The sequence below is a fragment of the Sus scrofa genome, chromosome 6 (genome assembly GCF_054392235.1).
Source record: "Sus scrofa isolate SSC_HxYL_T2T_F1_AM1 chromosome 6, Sscrofa_HxYL_maternal_Yorkshire_Landrace_v2.0, whole genome shotgun sequence".
Classification (NCBI taxonomy): Eukaryota; Metazoa; Chordata; class Mammalia; order Artiodactyla; family Suidae; genus Sus; species Sus scrofa.
The window spans coordinates 142,145,598-142,161,995 of record NC_139388.1 but is presented as its reverse complement, the minus strand read 5'-3'; the positions used below and the strand labels follow the sequence as shown (position 1 = coordinate 142,161,995).

Sequence of the window (16,398 nt, the reverse complement as noted above, 5' to 3'; positions counted from 1 at the left end):
TCTTCAGCCCCATCCTGCTGAGCTGGCCTCAGCAAGCTAGCTCTTGCCAGAACAGGAAGAGGCATGATCTTTGCCATCACTTTCTCCCTCTTCATGTCCTTTCTACCGGTATAGTCTTAGAAACCAAATGAGTGACACTAGGTACCTAAGTTACTGCTTGAAAAACAGCAGACTCCACCAATTATAAATATGAGGGGGTTTTTTACTTTATATGGAAGAGAAATAAACTTGTACCATTATTAGAACATTGCACATTTCTAGACTGTTAGAGTAAAAATCTTAACTGATAAAACACTCTGAAGCTCATTTGTAAAAATGAAGCAAAACATTTCCACTCATCAACACAATTCTTGGTAAAGTCAGAGAAAATTACCTTGGTAAAAAGAGCCTTGAAAATATCAAATGCATAATAAGCATTTCATTTTCAAGTCAGTATGCTGGGTACAAGGTTTTAACCCCCGAAAGGGGTTCTGTGAAACCTCCTGAATAGCAGCTCTACCATTTACTGGTTGTACAGCCTTGAACAAATAGATTTATCATCTCAGAGCCTCCTTGTTCTCGTATAGAAAATGGAGAGAACTTACCCTAAGTTGTACAGCTTTGATGACAGTATTATATCACATACAACATTCTTGGGGCAAGTCCAGGCATTAAGTAAAGTGCCAAATTGATTCTCTCTCCTTATCCTATAGTAACTTCAGGGTATGAAGCAAACTTTAGAAAATTATTGGTTTGTACTGATATATAAGATAACTCTCAAGAAGATTTATTTCAGTGAAAGGCTTCAATCACTGACTCTAATGAACATTAAAAAGCCCAATACAAGGGCAGATTAACAGGGTAAGGGAGAGACAAAGGGCTGGTCTTCCCACCACATCTTAGTGAAAGTCTCTTGAGGAATTATTTCCCTCTTATCTCAGGTTCCTCTGCCCCTCCTCAATCTCATCCTTCTTTGCCAGTCACTGAAAGCCTATAAAGCAGTCACAAAATAGATAATGGATCCGATATTTCTTTGTCAGCTGAGATGTTGTTACTATGTTACTACGTTCCCTCAACTTGCACAAAGCTAAAGATACCAGATCTTGCTCCCTTTTCAAGCTAATCTCATATTATTAGGGTGAACAGTCTGGTAGGCATAACCGATGATAATAGCAATACTTTAATGTTTGCTGAGCATTCAGTAAAGTTCAAAGAACTTTTACATCCATTTTCTCATTATAATGAAAGAAACATGATCAAGTAATACCTACAGGAAGGAAAACCTTCCAGTCACAAATTTCATGAGCCAAGGAGAGATTATGGTGGCTTTTATAGTCATCAGTAAGCTGCCACCTCACCCTCAAAAAGACAGCTGAAATAGTTTACACCCCAGGTTCTTACACAGAGGATTCTTCTTGAATAATTGTGCTTCTCTGATGAATTGTTATCTGGATTAAAAGCCTCAGGCATAGGGAAATTGAATGCCAATGAATAATGCCAAAGCCAAATGCTTAATAAAACATCACTATACAGCAAAATAATTAACTTCCGTTGTTCTCTTAAAAAAAAAACAAAACCTGCTTTTCTCTAGGCACACATGTGCTAAAAAATGGATACAACAAACTCAAGTCACACAAAGTGGATCATTTAGCTACAATGAAAATAAAATTATGAAAGTTCTTTGTGATGAAACAATGCATGAGAAAGATTTGAGTCCTAAAAGCAAGTGTGAAAATCATCACATGGTACCCAGCGAAATGCCAACAATAGTTTTATGAACAAAAGCAACAGAGGAAAGGCAATAATTTTGATACACCAAATAAGTGGAAAAATTCCGTTATTACACCGCGCACACACACACACGAAGCTTCCTGAGTACAGACCTTGTTTTCAAAATTAATGGTAGCTCTGCGTCTCCTGTCTTGCTTGCCTACAGAGGGAGGCAAAAATTTAGCTCAATGAGACTAAACAACACTGATCAAAGGACAGAAAAATATTTCTGCCTGTATATCTGACAGCATGTTTTTAGCCAGCAGCATTTTGTTTTATCATTGCCTTGTGGGAAGTCTGAACTCACATGAAATTAGTCAATTATGGTGCCAACCACCCTGTGGACCCTCAGTTAATATTCATGCATGAAGACGATAAGGATAAATTTTGAGATTCCCACTTTTTAAAATAGAAATTTAAATTGTTTTGGCCTGTAAACTGACTTAGAAAGAATTACTATTTCAAGAGTGGCTCCAGTGGGACTTTTGCATATATTTTGAAAAAGCCAAGCACTGTGATGGAACAAGCCTGGCACTGGAAGCTCAGGAGTGTAGCTCCAGTCTTGGCTTGGCTGGTACTCAAATCACTCAGCCTCTCCTGAGCCCTAATTTCCTTATCTGTCTCATACTCTTCTTACCTATCTCTTATGGTTATTCTGAGAATTAAATGAGAGGAAAGCACTGTTAAAGTTAGAAGAGTTATGGGAGCAAAATGTATCACTGCCACAATGTGTGTTCTTGACAACACTCACAACCACAAGAAGAGGTACGAAAACACACAGACATCTCAACCCTTTCTCAGCATCTTCTCTCAAGTAACGTCAATTTTTCTCCTCAATAATGTTAATGGATATTAATAATTTTCATTTGTCGAAATCCATACTTGACCCACGTTCTTTTCAAAAGATGCATTAACCTTATAAACTTCTGAAATGATGTGTGTTCTGTTCCAACGGTTCATTTGTAAAAACATGTTCTCTCACATGTTGATATAATTATTGGTTTGCCATAACATTTGGGTTGCAGTGAAAGAAAAAGACTGTCTCCATGAATAGCAACAGAACTACTCCAACAATATCGTTCAGTCAGACTAATCCACCAGGAGCCCTGAGTCACTAAAGAGCAAGCTGAAAAGGATCTCTAATATATCCATGTAGGCTGGAGATGCGACGATCTGAGTGCATGTACAATATTTTTAAAGAGAAATTTTAAAAAAAACTGTTTCATTTCTAAAATGTTATGTATATATTTTTTTTTCCCCTATACACTGAGGGAAATTTTTTGCTTTAACACTTTTCATTTTACCTCCCAATGATTCATTTTGACTACTTCCATGAGTCAACCAAGCAACAAAGAATATGTTTATGACCCTAGGTTGGCAAAGTGACTTGGTATATGTATGTATATATGTTATAAAGACCTCTAAAACAAAATATAATTAATGCATAAAATTTCATTTTCCCCAAGGTTTATCTTATTCTACTCATAATTTAATTTGGGGGTATTAAAAATAAACAAAAGTAATCACTGGTATTAAAAGTTTAAATAATAATTACTTTTGGGGGAAAAGTATTGACTTAAGCGACATTGGAAAGATTTAAAGGGGCTGGAAATGCGTATTTCATGATATTGGCAGTGATTACATGAATGTGTTTACTTTGTGATGATTCATCAATCTGAACTCTTATAAAAGTGTATACTGTTCTACATGTGTATGTCAATAAAAAACATGTGTATGTCAATAAAAAACATTATCAAAAGAGCACAGAACATAGGAACTCTGAAAATTGGTTTCACAGTCATTATCCTAACTCCTTATCTATAGGATTTTCAAAGTTTTACAGATTAAAATTTAGAAACCACAGAAAAACATGTTTTCTTTTCCTTTTGTTTCAACTAAAATCTAAGTCTTCTGTATAGGCACAAAGTAAAGTATACCAATACCAGAAACTAATTTGAAACCAGTACCTGTAAAATCAATGTGAAAACTGATCATAGAAGCTCTAAGTTAGTGTTCAAGTAGTCTCTTCCCTGCCTCGAATAGAAATATACAAAAATTTCCTATAACTAGAAAAATACCTCTATATGCCCCAGTTTATCAGACAGAATGATTACTTTCTTCTTCAGATAAAGAATGGACTACAAATAGGAAGGAAATAAAATACTTTTGAGAATTATAATCATTGTTGAGAGAGAGGTTAATAAAAAGAATTAGGCAAGAGGGTATAAAAATGCTAGACTATTTGAGCTATGCTACACCTTTAAGATTTTCAGCCACGTGGGTTTTTCTGGAACCTTAGATGAAGCCCAACTAAATTATCCTTGAAGAATTAGAGGGAAATATATGCCATAATGGTGATGACAAAGCTGAAGGCTGGAGGGAGTTGGGGTGGGGGGTGGGCAGTGACTTGGATAGACTGACAGGGACCCTCAGAAGCTGTTGATCTTTCTGGGACATACCAACAAACAATGTCTCACTGCTGGTGTTTTACAGTGAGATGAAAAACATTGTCAAAGGAAATCTAGGAAGCATCTAGGCCAAGAGGGAACTTGAAACTTCGGAAACCAGGGCTATGTTTTTAATTCAAACTTTACAGACCGAGTTTGGGAAGAGAAAAGGATAAAAGAAGTGAATGGTCATCAGATTACAGAATGTGACTTGGATTTCTGAGATTGTTTAAGAGGTTAAAATGAGGAAAATGAGTTGGGAAAAAACACTCATCTTGCAAGAACTAGAAGAATCAATACGTTTGCTCAGAAATTTACAGCTTGGATCAGAAAGGCTTTAAATGGGAAATGAAAGTGGTGCAGTAAAAATGCTCCGTTAAAACTATAAAAAATAGAACAGTTACTTTGGAGGACATGAATGATATTGGAAGAAGACTTGCAATGGCAGAGATGCTCAATAATTTACATAAGAAACCCATTTGTAAAGGAAAGGCAGAAATAAGAGTTATGATCTGAGATGTGTGCACTCCAAAGCACAATGGGTAATAAATTTGAGATACTAACACAAGGAAATAAATACAATTTTATTTATTGGATATATAAATATTTATTGAATGCTGATTATGTACTAAGCCCTGAGTTACAGACATGAAATACAGTGCCTGATAACCTCAGTGATTGAGACCTACAGTCTAGTGGGTGAGGCAGCTTAGGGAAATAACAATTATTGTATTTTAAATACTGATGGAGATATATATGGATTTCTATGAAATAAGAGATGAGGGACCTCTAACTCAAACCATAAGATTAGGGAAACTTGCTAGCGTAGTTCGTTCTCTTATTTTTTTCAATTTTATTGGAGTAGAGCTGACTTACAATGCTGTGTTAGTTTCAGGTATCTATCAAAATGAATCAGTTATATATATACATATATACATTCTATTTCAGATTCTTTTCCCATGTAAGATATTACAAAATATTGTGTAGATTTCCCTGTGCTATACAGTAGGTCCTTGTTAGTTATATAATACAGATAGAGATATATATATAATATATATTCTAATATAACACATACATATATATTATATATCTATATCTACCTCTGTGTGTGTGTGTATATTCTTTTGGGGGGGGGGGGCTGCACCTGCAGCATATTGAGGTTCCCAGGATAGGCATCAAATCTGAGCTGCAGCTGCCAGCCTACACCACAGCCACAACAACACCAGAGCCTTTAACCCACTAAGTGAGGCCAGGGAACAAACCTGCATCTTCATGAATACTAGTCAAGTTCTTAACCCACTGAGCCACAACAGCAACTCCCTAAAGTGTGTATAAGCTTGAACAGAATCTGAAAGAGCAGAAAGAGCAGGGACATCCTACGCGAAGGAACTGAGGTTGGCCCTTTGTATCCAAAGGTTTCACAGACACAGATTCAACCAACCACAGATCAAAAACATCCCCCCCAAAAATTCAGAAATTTCCAAAAAGTAAAATTTGACTTGCCACACTCCAACATTTACATAGCATTTTACATTTTATTCTGTATTATAGGTCATCTAGAGATGATTAAAAGTTTATGGGAGGATTGCATAGGTTATATGCAAATACTACTCCATTTTATAAAAGAGACTTGAGCATCTGCAGGTTTTGTTATCTGTGCTTGGACTCAGTTCCCTCGTGAATGCCCAGGGGCGACTGTAAGTTTCCCAAACTTGACAGCATAACTTTGCAGCTTGATTTCAGAGATGAAAATGTACATATTTCAGTGAAAACAAAACCAGATTGGAGCTAGAAAGTGTGATTGGTAGAAAATTTAGAAGAAAATAAAAAGAGAAAGAGACCTGAAACAATTCAGGGCATATACCACAGGGCCTTTGACCATTTGAAGTATGAAATGTTATATGCCTGATGCTACCATTTTAAAAGGCGAAAAAACCCTCAGATTTACTGAATATCAACTGTGTAGCTTCTAGACATTGTGTTAAACACTCTCACAGGCACTGTCTCAAGCTATGGAATTATGGGGGACTTCAAATTGCTAGGCATCGCAGAGAATTCTAATTGCTAAAATCAGTACACCTGCTAAATTCTTGGGGTGCATGATACAAGTCCCTGTTTGAGAAGTTAGAAGGAAGAATAAAGGTATGTACATGCTCTCTGAACCCAATTCTGATCAACAACAAAGATTGGCCAGTGAAGGAGTTCCTACTGTGGGTCAGTGGGTAAGAACCCAACCAGTATCCATAAGGATGCGGGTTCAACCCCTGGCCTCACTCAGTGGATTAAAGATCAGGCATTGCTGTGGCTGTGGTGCAGGCCAGCAGCCGCAGCTCTGATTCAACCCCTAGTCTGGGAACTTCCACATGCTGCAGGTGTGGACCCTAAAAAAAAAAAAAAAAAAAAAAAAAAAGGGAAAGAGAAAATTAGCCAATGAAACAGAAGTGGTAAAAACAATGGGAAAAATACAAAATGATACCTTAGATCCTACTATAGTCAGAAACGGAAATGCCAAATATATCCATATTTATATTCTAACTATAGTCAGGTTTGTTATTGGACTTTCTAAACTTTTCAAGTATGGGGACTTCTTTTTTAACAAACATGTCTTGCAGATATTTACATGGTAGCTATGTCGGTTGTTTTTAAAAATACATAGAGTGGGAGTTCCTTGGTGGCTGAGCAGGTTGATGATCCAGTGTCATCATTGCTAGAGCTTGGGTCACTGCTGTGGTATGGGTTCAATCCCTAGCCTGGGAACTTCTGCATACCATGAGTGTGGTCAAAAAAATTAATTCAAAATTAAAATACATAAAGCTTGTGGAAGGGCATGATTGTACAAACACTGCTAGCATACAAGTAAATGTATTTTTAAACATGAATTTTTTCCCAAAAAAATAATTAGAAATGTAAAATAACACAAATATCAAGTATGATGGAATGTTTCTCATTTGAACAAATTTAATATATCCTCGGTACAGTCTCACCAGCATTATTTTTATAAGGTATTAAAGACTGATGTGACTAATATGCACATTTATGAAAGCTATTCCTGCAGAATGATATACAAGTTTGAATGCCCATTCTTGCTGGCACGAAGTGAACAATTTCTCACTTTGGGGTGGTGCATTACATCTTTGAGGCTAACCTGGGGTCATTTAGCAAATTATCTGCTCCAAGCACTAAATAGCTACTAGCTTCAAAGAGTTAATGAACCCCTTAAAAAGGAAGTGATTTACTTCTTTCTCACTGGTAGGGTCACATCAGTCTCTTATTAATCCTTTCACCATTCAAGTGAGGCAGGGAAGAGACACACATTATAATCCCAATTACATGACTGGGACATTAAAGTCCAGAAGTGCTTATTGACTGGCACAAGGCCACGGAGAAGTTATATGCAGAGCTGTGACAGGAATACATAAGCCTCTGGGTCCTGTGCAGTCTCGCTGATGCACTATGGCTTGGCCTCAATAAATCTGAGAATGTGCTCATGTAAATAAGCACAGCTCAAGTAAAATAATAATAATAATAAAAACCTTAAGATATGGATTTCTCTCTGGAAATGTAATCTTACTTAAGGAATTATTTTATAAATAAATAATGAAAAATTGACTCAAAATTTATTTATAACCAGAAGAGTTTCAACACCTGAGATGACGGACTGCAGTTCAATGAAGAGCACTAAAACCAGAAATCCTTTTCATGAAATATTAAAAGAATCAAATTTACTTTGAACCTAGGACCCCAAAGATGGCAATCTGCGTCTGAGTTTGGAACAAACATAATCAGTCCAAGTTCAAGCGGAATGATTGACTATTCTTTCATCTCTGCAGATTACTGTGTGGAGTTTTTGAGCAGTCCTGAGCCCAGTTTTTGGTTAGTGACTCAAACTGATTTAGATAAACCTAGTAACAGCTGAAACTTTTCCCCAGCAAACATTTAGTGATGATTTGATGCTGCATACAGTGTTGGTGTTCAGGTATGTAAGCAAAACAAACAAGATCCTACCCTCGCAGAGCTCAGGATTTAGTGGGAGAAACAATCAAAAATGCAAATGAGTAACTGTGTAACCATTACAAAGGGTGCTACGTGCTATGTAGAAGAATTCTAGGATGTCCCGTCGTGGCGCAGTGGAAATGAATTCAACTGGAACCATGAGGATGCAGGTTCAATCCCTGGCCTCACTTATTGGGTTAAGGATCCGCGTTGCCATGGGTTGTGGTGTGGGTCGCAGATGAGACTCAGATCCTGTGTTGCTGTGGCTCTGGCTGTGGCCGGAAGCTATAGCTTTGATTTGACCCCTAGCCTGGGAATCTCCATTTGCTGCAGGTGTGGCCCTAAAAAGCAAAAAGAAAAAAAAAATTCTAGTGAGTACTAGAGTGTATTAGCACATAATCACCCACTGTAATGTGGTAGGAGGGACGTATAAAGCAGTCAGGTTAAGATTCTCTTGAGGGAAACTGAGGTAAAGCAACCTGGGCAAAGAGAGGTGAAGAAGGAAATAGATACCTATAAGATCATATTCCACATTTATGTGTGCCACATGTGCCTTTTAATATCACTTCGTGTTGTTAGAAAAGTAAAGAAATTTTTCTATTAAAATGCATTTGCCAGCACTGCCTACCTTATTTTTATTATTAACTTACTTGGGGTGGTTACAGTATTCAGAGCTGTTTTTTTCCATTCTCTTACTCATTTTGTTTGACCCTCACCACAAATATGAATTTGGTAGGATGATGTTGTTAGACTCATTTCGCATATGAGAACCTTGAGCCTGAGTTTCATCTTGCTCTATGTCACAGGGTTAGTAAACAATGAAAGCAAGAATTAGAATCTAGATCTTCTGACTCCAGGTCAGATGCTACCAGAGACTCAGATCTGAACTACACAGAAGGAAGTTCTAGAGCAACAGTGCAGGTAGCCAACACTTGTAATTTTGATGCAAAACTTACCTTTAAGCTTGAATTAAATGAACTGGCAAAACCCATTTCCCAAACGCACTTGCCAATATATCTGATTTTAATAGAGGAATTGTGTTTATCAGAATCCAGTCATTTGGCTTCGCAAATTCAGATATTTCCTAGGTATTTTATTTATAGAGCTTGTGGTCTAAGAATGGTGTAAAGTGCATCTTTGTCCACAACTTTATTTTCACTAGGTAGTAGATGATATAAACTACTCCATAACATAAAAGCTTAAAATGTGCTGAGTTTATAGAAGAAATATAACAGCATGCAATGGTAAATTTAAAGCTTATCTTACATGGCATATACTAGCAAGAATACATATATTTTCTTATATACATCCAAAACAACTGTAAATAGATTTAAGTTCCTAATTAAGATTGCCATCCACTCCCCTGAAAATGGATGCTGTTCAACAATACTGATCAGTACATAACTATAACATAGAGGTTCAGGAGGAATTCCAATCCAACATACAAAAGAGAGGCTTCGAAGAGAAAATTATGCTTTTCTTATTGCCTCTTCTCTTCTGTGCGTGATGAGTATATTGAATCTAATCTCATTTCTAAATCAATACTTACATAAAGGACCACTCGACTATCATTTCCTATTCAAGTTATACCTTGTCACTATTAACATAAAAATCTGTTTATCCTGGTTGGCTCTTGTTTACTGTCTCTTTTGTTACACTTACTAGAACCAAATATTGCCAGCTAAAACATGATGACAGCTCTATACTTTGAGTCTAACCTTGGAGATCTTCAAAACTGGTCCACATTCTTCTACACTTGCCTTTCAACCAGTATTTGTCCGGTACTCCAAGATTCTGAGGGTGACAACAATTGTACAAATGGGTTACATTTTCAGGTAAGTCAGCATAGCCGTCATGTGAAGTACTCAGACACTTTGCCTATGCTGAAAAGCAGTGATGTCATGGTGTCCAGGTAAAAAATGAGACCTAGGCACTGAATGAAAGAGCTTCTTTGCAAACTTTTTCCCTGCTAATCTGAGGCAATCATTCTAATCTCTCTCCTTTACTGACATAAAGTTGATTTGGAGCAGGATTATTTTTTGGTACTTAATTAGGTAATTAGTATTTTCAAACATTTACACATCAACAGAAAACATACTGACTGCACCAACTAAGTAGTTTATTTCAGACCATGCAAAAGTAACCCCAGGTTTCTGCTTTAAATATCCAATTATGAATAAAAGTAAGTCATTTTGATGTAATGACTCAGGGCCAAAAAACTACAGTGATCTATTAGGACAAACACAGACCATATGCCCAGTACTATTAGGACAAACCCAAACCGTAAGTCATTTTCTTATGACTGAAAATAAAATGTGATGTTTGGCCTCAGAAACTATAATTTTATCTTGTCTGAGTTAGATAAATGTATTTCAGGTATATGACTCTTCTAGATGGAGAGCAATTGATAAAATCAACATGCATTAAAATCAATTTTTTTAATAATTGAAAGGGGCCTAGAAATCATCCACTCAATTTTCCAATTACTATAGTTAGGACCACTATGAAAAGCTCTTGGGGGGAGTTCCCATCATTGCTCTGTAGCAACAAACCAGATCTGTATCCACAAGGAGGTGGTTCAATCCCTGGTCCCGCTCAGTGGGTTAAGGATCCAGTGTTGCCATGTGCTGTGGGGTAGGTCACAGACACAACTCAGATTTGGCATTGCTGTGGTATAGGCCAGCAGCTGCAGCTCCGATTCAACCCCTAGCCTGGGAACTTCCACATGCCATGGATGCAGCCCTAAAAACAAACAAACAAAAAAAAACCCTCTTGATTATTTCAGAAATTTTGTTATCAATCTGAACTCTTACATGCCATGTATTATATGATTTTACACATTCTTTCTACATCTAAAATGTGAGTTCCCAAGCCTCTTTTCTAAAACATGAGATCCCATGAACTCATGAAACTCATGAAAGGCAACGGTTTGGCTGTGAACTACCTGAGATCAAGGTCTGAGAATTTGTTCATTCATGTTTCATAAATAAATGAACAAAGTGATGAATGAAGGCAAATCTTTGTCAGACTATGACCAGGGCAGGTACCATGCATGTTCATTCACCTATAACTTCCCAACATCCAGCTCAATACACGGCAGGTATTAGCCCTATGATATATTTTGTCAAATAGCCTCTTTGACCCTCTCTTCTTGCAAGCTGGGGTAGGACCTCTCAAATGACCATTTTTGTCATATGGAGTACTGAAGGACATCATGTGTGTGAAATTCTTAAAACTTATTTCAGGAGTACCCGTCGTGGCGCAGTGGTTAACGAATCCGACTAGGAACCATGAGGTTACGGGTTCGGTCCCTGCCCCTGCTCAGTGGGTTAACGATCCGGCATTGCCATGAGCTGTGGTGTAGGTTGCAGACGCGGCTCGGATCCCGAGTTGCTGTGGCTCTGGTGTAGGCCAGTGGCTACAGCTCCGATTCGACCCCTAGCCTGGGAATCTCCATATGCCGCGGGAGCGGCCTAAAGAAATAGCAAAAAAAGACAAAAAAAAAAAAAAACTTATTTCAAAGAGACTCTAAGCAGCTGCCTCCTAGAATAGCTCCCCTATCACAAGTCTCTAAAACAGGCAATTCTGTTTATGGGAAGAATAGGGTGTGGCTCTATAAATAATCACACTTGGAGGGCCAGTCTATTTGTAAAGATCTACTTTGAAAACAATGATGAATCTCTGGATTTAAGCCAGGGAATTTTTTTTTTTTTTAATGGCTGCACTTGCAGCATATGGAAATTTCTGGGCCAGGGAATGAATCTGGGCCTCAACTGGCAGCAACGCTGGATCCTTTAACCCACCGCACTGGGCTGGGACTCGAACACACACCTCCACGGCAACCCAAGCTGCTGCAATCAGATCCTCAGCCCACTGTACCACAGTGGGAACTCCCACCAGAAAAGTTGTTTTTTTTTTTTCATTTTTTAAAGTTTTATCGAAATATAGTTGATCCACACTGCTGTGATGATTTCTGCTATACGACAAAGTGGCTCAGCCATACATATACACACATCCATTCTTTTTCAGATTCTTTTCCCATATAGCTTATCACAGAATATCGGGTAGAGTTCCCTCTGCTATACCGCAGTTCCCTGTTGTCCAGTCATTCCATATACCACAGTATGCATATGCCAGTCTCAATAGGAGCAGCATGTGAGGGAAAATTCTCTTTTTCAGTTAACCTCTTTTCTAAGTGAATCTACATTTGGAGCTGCTATTCCATCAGTGACTACAGTAGCGGTCCCTCCCCTTTCCTTCCAATTTCTCTGCCCTCTATGAGTCTACATAGGATGTTTCAGAAGCTACTGCGGAAATTCAGGCACACAAATGAGGAGAGCCAAGGTGAAGCACATATTAGTACACACACACACACAGAAGCAGCCCGGATACCAAAGCCCAACCAAACGAAAGGAACAGCTATAGCACTGAATGAAAAAGAGACTTTATGACCCAAGAAAGTTAGAGTAGAAGTACAGCAGCAAGCAGACAAGGAAAGCAAAAGATGGAATATGAAAGTGGGGAAGAAAATGGCAACACACAAGGATAGAAGAAAAACAAGAGATGAACAGATGAGGATTTATGTTTGGGTGACTTTGACTCCAGTGAGATAGCTGACAATATGTCTGACCTGTGCAGGAAAGAAATGATCTCAGAGAAGTAGAGGGCACGTTTGAATAAGGTGAGAGCACACAGAAACAGACTAAAACGAGGAGAAACTAAAAAAGGAAAAGGAAAAATAAAAACAAATATACTCATAAAAAAGAGAGTACTTCCCAAACATCAACAGTTATGGAGTCATCGTTTCTTTTCTTTTTGCCATGCCTGAGTCATGTGGAAGTTCGTGGGCCAGGGACTGAACCTGCACCACAGCAGTAACCGGAGCCATAAAGGTGATGAAGCTGGATCCTTAACCCACTAAGCCACCAGGGAACTGCCACCATGTCTTTTAAAAGTTGATTTTCAAAGTTCCCATCATGGCTCTGTGGTTAACAAACCCGACTAGTAACCACGAGGTTGCAGGTTCGATCCCTGGCCTCACTCAGTGGGTTAAGGATCCAGTGGTGCTGTGAGCTGTGGTGTAGGTTGCAGATGTGGCTCAGAGCCTGCATTGCTGTGGCTGTGGCTGTGGCATAGGCCAGTGGCTACAGCTCCAATTCAGCTCATAGCCTGGGAAGCTCCGTATGCTGAGGGTATGGCCCTAAATTAGACCAAAAAAAGAGAGAAAAAAATTTAAAATAAATAAATAAAAGTTGATTTTCAACAATATCTTTTCCTGAAACTAACTTCCCAACATTCCCCCTAGTATGGGTACCAAGTGCATAAAGAAATTTCAATTTGGAGTCCAAATGGGGCCCATCTCTTTTATTGGATTTCTCTGAGATTTCCCAAATATCTTAAAGCAGTGAGCATGCTTATTAAAGTAAGAAGTTCTGGAACCACCTTTTTATTTCTGGGAGTTTAAATCCTAAGTCCTGATTCTAGAAGGATGTTGAAGCAACAAGTACAGGGAAAACATATATTAAAAGAAATAACTGGAGTTCCCGTCATGGCGCAGTGGTTAACGAATCCGACTAGGAACCATGAGGTTGCGGGTTCGGTCCCTGCCCTTGCTCAGTGGGTTAACGATCCTGCGTTGCCATGAGCTGTGGTGTAGGTTGCAGACGCGGCTCGGATCCCGTGTTGCTGTGGCTCTGGCATAGGCCGGTGGCTACAGCTCCGATTCGACCCCTAGTCTGGGAATCTCCATATGCCGCGGGAGCGGCCCAAGAAATAGCAAAAAGACAAAAATAAAATAAAATAAAAATAAAAGAAATAACTGACAGGTCTTGTTTATAAATGTATATGATTTCACACGTAAGTTTTTGTCACTTTAAACCTCAGGTGATGCCACTGTGAGTAGTTTAAATTCCAGGAAATGTTCAAATTTCCAATAAATCTGCGATATCCACCCAGTAGAAAATTACGAAGCCATTGAAAATAGCATCCTCAAAGAATATTTAGAGAAACAGGAAAATATTCAGCATATAGTTTTAAGAGAAAAAAGATGCTAGACTTTGTATATCATATGATCCAAATTATTTAAAATAAATATACAGTCATATATTAAATGACTTCTTTAGAAAAGCAATCTTTAGATCTGCATTGTTGAGTACAAGCAGTCTGTACTGATTTGTAGCACTTATTGCAATGGTCATTACTCCTTCCATCAACACTCAAGTGATTTGTCTTATGTACCTCAGTACATCCAGCGCCCGGCACTGTGACTAATCCATATTATGCACTCAGTAAACTAACTTGCTAAATAAATTAATGAAATAATAAAGAAATAGAAAAAGACTGAGGAAAAACAGGCAAAACATGATATAAAGTTGTTCCAAACTTACGGTTTGCAAAGGGGAAACGTTGAGGGGAGGGATGGATTGGGAAGTTGGGATTTCTACATACACACGACTATATGCAAAATTGATTGGTAACAAGGACCTATTGTATAGCTCAGGGAAATCTATTCAATACTCTGTGATAGCCTATATGGGGAAAGAATCTGAAAAAAATGGGTATATATGTATAGGAGTGGCTGATTCACTTTGATGTATACCTCAAAGTAAGACAATATTGTAAGTCACTTACACGCCAGTAAAAAATTTTTTAAAGTTGTTATTTTCTTCAGCATGATTTGATAGAAATGTTTTTAATTTCCTTATTCAAAAGATTCTATATCGGGAGTTCCCGTCGTGGCTCAGCGGTTAACAAATCCAACTAGAAACCATGAGGTTGCAAGTTCGATCCCTGGCCTTGCTCAGTGGGTTAAGGATCCAGCATTGCTGTGAGCTGTGGTGTAGGTCGCAGACGCGGCTTGGATCCAGCGTTGCTGTGGCTCTGGTGTAGGCCAGGCAGCTACAGCTCACATTCGACCCCTAGCCTGGGAACCTCAACATGCCACAGGAGCCGCCCAAAAAATGGCAAAAAAGACAAAAAAAAAAAAAAAAAGATTCTACATCAAAAAATTCTGAAACAATTATCTTCTATAATCAGAAAAAGTTATCAGTAAAAGTCAGTCTCAAAGAGCACATGTGTTTACAACTCCATTTGTATGGGATATTCAGAACAGGCAAGTCAATAGAAAAGACAGATTAGTGGTTGTCTGGGGCTGGAGGATAGATGGTGAATACAAAAGAGATTCCTTGTTGGCATGGTAAAAATGTTTCTAAAATCAGGCTATAGTGATGGTCACGCAAACCTGTAAGTATGCTAAAAACTACTGAACTGCACACTTTAAAGAGAATCATAGTAAATTTCAAGTATAACTCAATAAATCTGTTTAAGATATTTTAAATATTAGTAAAAATTATTTCATTACATGCTTTTTTAAAAAATTTGAACTCACAAACAGGCCTTCAGGGTTGTAGCTCTGGATATACATATTCCTAATTTTTTTCTGTTCTCATTACATTTTCAACAAAGTGTCAATAAAAACAAGTTTAACATAATATGTGAGACCATCCAAATAAGATATGTTTCTTGGCTCAGAAGCTAAGTTACCTTAAGTAGAAATCCTTCTGGATTTACTACATCACTATTTGTACTCTCTCCCCAACACACATCCAAAATTCTCAATAATAAAACATAAGAAAACCTATTATATACTGAAGAAAATATGCAGTAGTCCCTAAAAGTAAAGAGAACTGAAGCTATCGTTTCTTCCTTCTTCCTTTCACTTACCTGTCTCTGACCATTGTCTCCAACCATCGTCTCCTAAATTATACATTCTTACTATGCAAAAACTCTCCAGTCCCCCAGCATTGAGTTACCTAAAATTCCTCAAGTAGCCTTTTGTAAGATGGAAATGGGGAGTTAGAGTTTTCCTATAGGAAGTCAGATGGAATTGTTAAAAGATAATTCCCTGGGCACCTGTCATTTTCCTTCAAAGACTCTTGAGGCAATTGATGAGACTACCAAAGACTAAGGTCAGGATTCCAGCAGGCCTGGGTCCATCCTAGGGAGGAGGGCAGGGGGAATAAGATACCCAAATGGCACAGCCGCTGGCATCATAAAGATAAATCATCAAAACAAACCTGGATAGACATAGAAGGCCATTTTTATGTATGCCCTGAATTGACTGTAAATTTCAATCTCTTAAGCAAAGACGTCAGTTTCTGACAGCAAAGACCCATAAATTATGGGTACTTAGTTGTATAAGAAACTTAAA

The 16,398-nt window shown here is 38.0% G+C and overlaps 1 protein-coding gene across 10 annotated transcripts in view; it reads right to left on the bottom strand.

The window, feature by feature from the left end:
- The window catches only part of SLC44A5 (solute carrier family 44 member 5), a 409,049-nt gene that overhangs the window by 286,589 nt on the left and 106,062 nt on the right, over positions 1-16,398 (bottom strand). For 6 of the 10 annotated variants that reach the window (XM_084964679.1, XM_084964676.1, XM_084964677.1 and 3 more), the window contains one exon: positions 9,908-9,983. The exons of the other annotated variants lie outside the window; for them this stretch is intronic. In XM_084964679.1, coding sequence (XP_084820805.1) covers positions 9,908-9,935 — 28 coding nt within the window. In that variant the 5' untranslated portion in view covers positions 9,936-9,983. The remainder of the gene's footprint in view (positions 1-9,907; positions 9,984-16,398) is intronic. 10 annotated transcript variants of the gene reach the window in all.